At 55.1% G+C, this 6525-nt stretch overlaps 1 protein-coding gene across 1 annotated transcript in view; it reads left to right on the plus strand.

The window, feature by feature from the left end:
• Nucleotides 1–4245: 4245 nt before the first annotated feature.
• Nucleotides 4246–6525, plus strand: part of LOC130581429 (membrane primary amine oxidase-like) — a 7118-nt gene continuing 4838 nt past the window's right edge. The window contains exon 1 of the mRNA XM_057379535.1: nt 4246–5962. Within this exon, the coding sequence (XP_057235518.1) occupies nt 4396–5962 (1567 nt within the window). The 5' untranslated portion in view covers nt 4246–4395. The remainder of the gene's footprint in view (nt 5963–6525) is intronic.

A 6525-nucleotide genomic window follows, 5' to 3' on the forward strand; every position in this document is an offset into this window, starting at 1 on the left:
TTTTTTTTTTCTGCTTCCACATCTAAGAGCCATGTTGTCTCTTGCTGGTTTCCCAGGGATTTGCCCAGAGTGTGGCGGGCTGCTGGCCCTTGCTATAGACTCTTCTGTTGTTGTTTGTAGTAAGTCAACTCTTAGTCTTCCCGCTAATAAATATTCAGTAACAAACCAACTGCGYTGAGCTGCTGTCTGGGAGCAGCACTTCCCCTTGTGTTTCTTTGTATTGATTCCTTTTCGTTTGTTCAGCTTTCTTTGCCAGATGAACGTATGTAAACTTTTACCATGTCGAGAAATTAAAATGAGGTACTTGGAATTCTTTCAAGGCAGCCCCCTGTGTGTGATGCTGGGCTCTTAGGCCRTGCAGTTTTAGTGTCCTGTTCTGGTTCTGCTTTTCTTACATTCAGTTGCTCCTTCTGTGCATTCTCCTAATTCCCCTTTCTGACTCTGTTATAAGTCTGCTTTGTAGGTTGTTTCTGTTCCTTCAGCATGCCTCACATTGGGCCTGTAGATTTGGGTTTGATGGAATTTGTCCCATCTCAGCCCARTGTGGGATTTGGGCCATCCCAGTTCAAACTGACCTGGGGATTGTGCATGGTGTTACTCTGAGCCTGCAGTTGCCCCAGTGTTTCTCTACCAGGCAGGTCTTGTGGGCAGGTGTCTCTTGGCTGTCGTGGATGCAGCAGCCAGTGTCTCTGTGGGGCTCACAGTCTGCTGCTCCTGGCTGTTGGTGTGTGTGGTACCCAAGGAGAGGCATTTGCCCTGCTCTTCCCAGCCACAGTGCCCTCTGCTCTTTGGGGATCATCCTATTCCTGCCTTCCCTCCATACTGAGACAGAGACCTCTCGAGGGGCACTCGAGGCTTTCCTGGGTGTCTGCCCCAGCTGCAGCCCCTCTGAGCCACTCCAGGGCTCATTGCCTGCTCGGGGCTGTGCCTGTCCTGGTGGCTGTGCTGCTGAGCAGGGTGTGGGAGCTCCTGGCTGCCCAGGAACAGGAGCAGCCCCTTGTGCWGGAAGGTTCCTGCGGTGTGGGAAAGCCCTGCAGGTGCCTGACCCCTGAGCTGCAAACAGCCAAGGCAGCTGGAGCAGAGCCCAAGGGAAGGACTTGCTGGCAGCTCTTGGTGTGGTGCAGCTCGAGGGGCTCCTTCTCAGCACAGCCAAAAAAAATGAACACTGCCAGCAGTGCCGTGGGAGGAGGGAGCATCCAGGACAATTGTCTTGGCAGGTGCTGGCAGGGAGTGGGGTTCATCCATGGGAGCAGGGTTTGTTTGTGATCCCAATGAATTTGGGAGCAGTCACAGTGTGCAGTCAGGGCTCTGTGGTCCTTGAGACATCCCAGCTTCTGTGCAGGGAGGAGAATAAAGGCTCAGCAGTTGTGTGCAGCCACAGCACAGCTGGCGTGGAGGAAGGGTCAGGCAGGTTCCACTGCTGTGCTTTGCATAAGCTGCCCTGTGAGGTGAGGCACTGGGAGTGGGAGCTTTCTAAAGTCTGAGCTCTGCTTTGGGGCTTGCTGAAGCCTTGCCACTGTCAGGAGCATTGGCAGGGGTTGTCTGTGCTGTGCCCTTCCCCAGCTGTTGCAGTTGCTGTCTCTGAGTTTCCCCTAAGCCAAAAGCTGTGTCTGGTTTGGGTTTCAGTAAATTTTAGATTCTATTTTTTGCCACCTCTACCTTTCTGCGTGCGTGAAAAACAGCACTCCCCTCTCCCGTGCTTTGGGGAATGTGGGCAACTTAGCAAAYAGAAGATGTGCTGATGGGCAGTACCTAAAATGAACCGTGTAGCCAAAATAAAACATGGGTAGGATGTGAATTCTTCATATGGGATGTGGGTCAGTGACGGGCTGGTCACTCTGGGGAGCTGGCATGTGGGAAGCAGTACGTGCGCTGAGCAGGTCATAAACAAATTATGCTGTTAGGCAGACGTGCAATTTCTTTAATTCTAGGTTAGCTTTAAGCTGTTGCAGGCTTCTTTTGGAGAGGGTACACGAGCAATTCCCTGGTGTGTGCAGCCCCTGAAGATCCCTCATTGCTTTTATCAGTCAATTATTGACACAGGTTCTGGCTCTMCAGACTCAGTTAATTACTCTGCTTCCTGAAATTCCTGCTGCAAGGTGAAGGTGCATTTAGGGCTGTTTTATTTACTCTGAAACAGARCTCTAAACCAGAGCTTGGAAAGTCCAGCAGAAACAGACAGTACTAAAAAAATCTGGTRTCAGACACGGCCTCCATGGCACAGGCTCTGCAGTGGGGCAGGGGCAGTGCAGAAAGCTGCCATCCTTTGTCCAGCAGCTCTGGGGTGTGTGCTGTGCTTGCTATGTCGTGGGGTTGTCAGCACAGATTAGGGTTTCTCTTTCTTTCCAAGCCCCCAACATGCAGAGAACCGGGAGCGTTCCCACACTCTATTTTCGGATCTCTCCCAGCCCAGCTGCAGGCTCGAGTTGTGATTTGTGGGGCAGGAAGGCCTGTGGAGTTCTCTTAAACTACTGCTGTGCTGCTTGGAAAAGGCCCTTCTGTAATTGYAGCCTGTGCCGTGGCTTTGAGGGAYGAGGGATACAAACCCAAGAGGCGAAATCAAACATGAATTATCTGCTCTTTGTGTACTCTTYAAAGGAAAGGTCCACGTGAGCTTTGTGGAGCACCTGAGGAGGTTCTGCTGCAGTTTCACCTTGGTTGTGCCAAGCAGAGCCCTTTATCTGTTCCTGTGAGGTGGGAGGTTCATCCTGGCTGTGTCCCAAACCTGAACCAGGGGAGCAGTGCTCCTGCTCTGTGCTCCRAGTGAAACAGRACCTGGTACCAAAAGGGAATTTTTYTTTCAAGCCTAACCCCAGGTAATCCTCAAAACCTCGCTGTTTCATGGATTGAAAAACTGACTTGGAAAGCAGCGCTGCTTTGCCTCATTTGGGGTCACTCAGAGGTGTTTGATCCTGTGAGCCCATGSGAGCAGGTTCATCTGGAAGCTGTGGCTGCAGTGTCCTGTACAGCCACATCTCTGTCCTTTCCTGTCCYGTCCCTGCCCGTTGTTGTGTCAGAGCCCCTTTGCCAGCACCCTGACCTCATGAAGCTGCTGCTGTGGCTCTGAGGCTCTCCTGGAGCTGCTTGTGCTGGCACAGAGAGTGTGTCCCTGGCCTCACAGCTGCCCTGAGGAAGGCTGAGGCTGCCAGTGGTGGTGAGGATAATGGAGCGTGTCCTACAGCAACGTGGCCYTCTGCCTTCCAGCCTGCTGTCTGAGCACCACAGAGGGGCTGAGCCCCAGCAGGATCTGCCACAGAGCAAGAACCAGAGGCTGGTGGGTGCTGTGGGCACTTTCCTCACCCATCAGGAAACCCTYGAGGGTGAGGTGAGGTGAGGCTGGCAGCAGGAGTGGAAACACTGGGTTGAATCTCCAGCCCTGGTTCTCTTGGATGCCTTCTCCTACTCAGCACCAGCTGCAGGACCGGAGCCAAGGTGGTGTGTCTTGCCTACCCCGAGCATCTGCTGCGTGGCAGGATGGAGCACCGAGCCCTGCTGGCTGCCTGGTGCTGCCCATGCCTTTGAGCAGCGCTGTGAGGACAGCAGGGGCTGTTTTTGGGGTGGCAGAGGGCAGCTGTGGCACTGTGGCCTGGCAGCACCCATAGCAGGCACTGCTGCCCGGTGCAGGTCATCCAGGGTCATTCTGTCCTTTTGGAATCTGCACCTCAGCTCATCTGTGAGTTGAAGGGAAAGACAAAGGCTTCAGGATCCTGTGGCAGTGCAGTGCTGGGGATTAATTGGCTCAGAGCTGTTCTGAAGTGCAAACGAAGAGCTGATTGTTCACAGTGTTGGGGGCTGATTCTCATCCCAAAATTCACCCCCATGCTTGCCGAAGTTTTTCTACCTCTGCAGAGAAGGATGTGTTTCCAGCAAAGGCTTCCATGTGAAAAAAATAAAATAAAAAGTAACTGCAAGCATGGAATGGTGCTGCCAGAGAGAATGTTTACAAGGAAGGAGCCTGATAAACAAGGAAAATCGGTGAGTTGTAAAGAGGTGAAATTGTACAGTGTGGCAACAACTCCCAGTTTGTCAGAGCCTTACAGTGGTCACAGGCACCTCAGGCTGAGTGCAGAGGATCTCCGTTTTTACAGGCAGCCTCAGGAAGCCGGGCTGGACTGAAAAAGTAACGGAATTATGTGGAACTTGTCTGAGTCACTGACCCTACATCTCCWCAAGTTCTTTCAGGGCACTGCCGTGAAGGAGGACAGAAGAGGCTGCAGCTCAGAGAGGAGATCTGCCCTTTCTGGTCACCGAGGGTTGCAGATCTCCTCCCCTAGCCTCTCCCAGTCTTTTGTACTTTCTCTGCTAATCCATCCAGTGCAGCATACACTGACAGAGGCAGGAGCTGGAAAGCCTGCTCTGAAAACCTCTGAATGCTGCTGGACCAGCTGCAGCAACATGAACATGAAAACGGTGCTCATCCTCCTCGGTCTGGCCTTAGCCACAATATTCGCCCTGGTSTGCGTGTTGCTGACCAGAGGAARGASCCCCAGCCCGTGCCAGCAGCTGCCCCCRGAGCAGGAGGACACRGAGGATGGCCAGAGCCTGGTGTTTGCTGACCTGAGCCCYGAGGAGATGTCCCAGGTGGTTCGGTACCTGCAGGGCAGCCTCGGGGTGCCGCTGGTGGACGCCTCTCGCGCCAAACCCTCGGACAACTGCATCGCCTCGCTGGATCTGCAGGTGCCCGCCAAGGCRGAGGCGCTGCGGTTCCTGGACGGTGGAGGGGCTCGTCCCCCYCGAGAGGCCCTGGCCGTGCTGTACTTTGGGAAGCAGCCCGAGCCCAACATCACCGAGTACGTGGTGGGGCCGCTGCCGGTGCCGGCGTACCACCGGGACGTGACGGTGCACAAGTACGGCGGGAAGGTGCCCTACCACCGCAGACCGACGCTGGCTGTCGAGTACAAGCAGCTTGGAGTGTTTTTAAAAAGCCAGGTGTTCCCTTCAGCTCCAGCATTCATGCAGCAGGTGATGGAGTACGATGGAGCCAACCTCGCGGTGATGACAGCCGCTCCCCGTGGGTTCCAGTCCGGGGATCGCATCACCTGGTTCGTGCTGTTTCAGAACGTCAGCGGGTTCTTCGTGCACCCGATGGGGCTGGAGGTGCTGGTGGACCACAGCAGCCTGGACATGTCGCAGTGGGCAGTGAGCAGGGTGTTCTACAACGGGCAGTACTACAGGGACATGGCCCAGCTGGAGAGCGCCTACGTGCAGGGCCGTGTCAGCGTGGAGAAGGTGAGGAAGGCGCCGTGGGACGGGGATTTCTCCTCCATGAAGCCTCGGGCACCATCRGCCGCGCTGTTCCCGCTGCAGTACGAGCCGCAGGGTCCCCGCTACAGCGTCAGGAACAACCGGGTGCTGTTCCAGGGCTGGAGCTTCTCCTTTGGGATGAGCGTGAGCACGGGCCTGCGGCTGTTTGACGTCCGGCACAAGGGGGAGAGGATTGCCTACGAGATCAGCGTGCAAGAGGCGCTGTCTGTGTACGGCTCCAACTGCCCCGGAGGGATGTCCACGCGCTACATGGACAACAGCTTCGGCCTGGGGCGCTACACCTCGCCCCTGGTGCGAGGGGTGGACTGTCCATACCTGGCCACCTACGTGGACACMCACTCATTGTCACAGAGCCTGAGGCCCAGGAAGAGGAAAGCTTCTCTCTGCATCTTTGAGCAGAACCTGGGCTCCCCTCTGAGGCGCCACTACTCCAACCTGCAGTCGCTCTATTACGGGGGTTTGGTCAACTCCGCTCTGGTCATTCGCTCCATCGCCACTGTGGGCAACTATGACTACGTGTGGGACTTCATCTTCTACCAGAACGGGGCCCTGGAGGGCAAGGTGCAGGCCACRGGCTACCCCAGCTCCTCCTTTCTTCAYGGGGATGGCCTGAGATAYGGCAATAGGCTTTGGGAGCACACGCTGGGCACGATACACACCCATTTTATCAACTATAAAGTGGACTTGGAYGTGGGAGGTAGGTCTGGCTCTTCTTTTCACGCCTGCTGTTGTGCTGATAAACCCCAGAGCTTTGAGGTTTGCCMCTTTGTCCATACAGTCCCTAATAACTGACATCAGAGCTCCGCTCCTTTATTCTCCTAACCTCTTCTTTCATTGCAAAATTATTTTTGGGTATATGAAACAGCCTGTCGAGGTCACTGAGTGGAAAGCAGTGGGAATTTCTGGGAGCTCTGTGTTCAGCTCAGGGGAAAGTATGAAAGGTAGCAGCTGAAAAATGTTTGTGTTTCCTTGAGGCCTCCCGTCTGGCACRGCGTGTGTTGCCATAGGCACGGGCGGGCAGACAGGGAGTTGGCCCCGTCTGAGCAGCACAGGCAGTGTGAGCCCGCTGTCCCAGCTCCTGCTGCTGCTCCTGGTGCTCCTTCTCCCTCGGGAAAACCCTCTGAGTGTCCCTCTGCCCCATGGAAACCCTCTGAGTGTCCCTCTGCCCCATGGAAAACCTTCTTGCTGCCCCATGGAAAACCCTCTGAGTGTCCCATGCCCCATGGAAAACCCTCTGAGTGTCCCTCTGCCCCATGGAAA

Source organism: Malurus melanocephalus, unplaced genomic scaffold, assembly GCF_030028575.1.
Source record: "Malurus melanocephalus ecotype Western Australia unplaced genomic scaffold, MMel_1.1 scaffold_411, whole genome shotgun sequence".
Lineage (NCBI taxonomy): Eukaryota > Metazoa > Chordata > Aves > Passeriformes > Maluridae > Malurus > Malurus melanocephalus.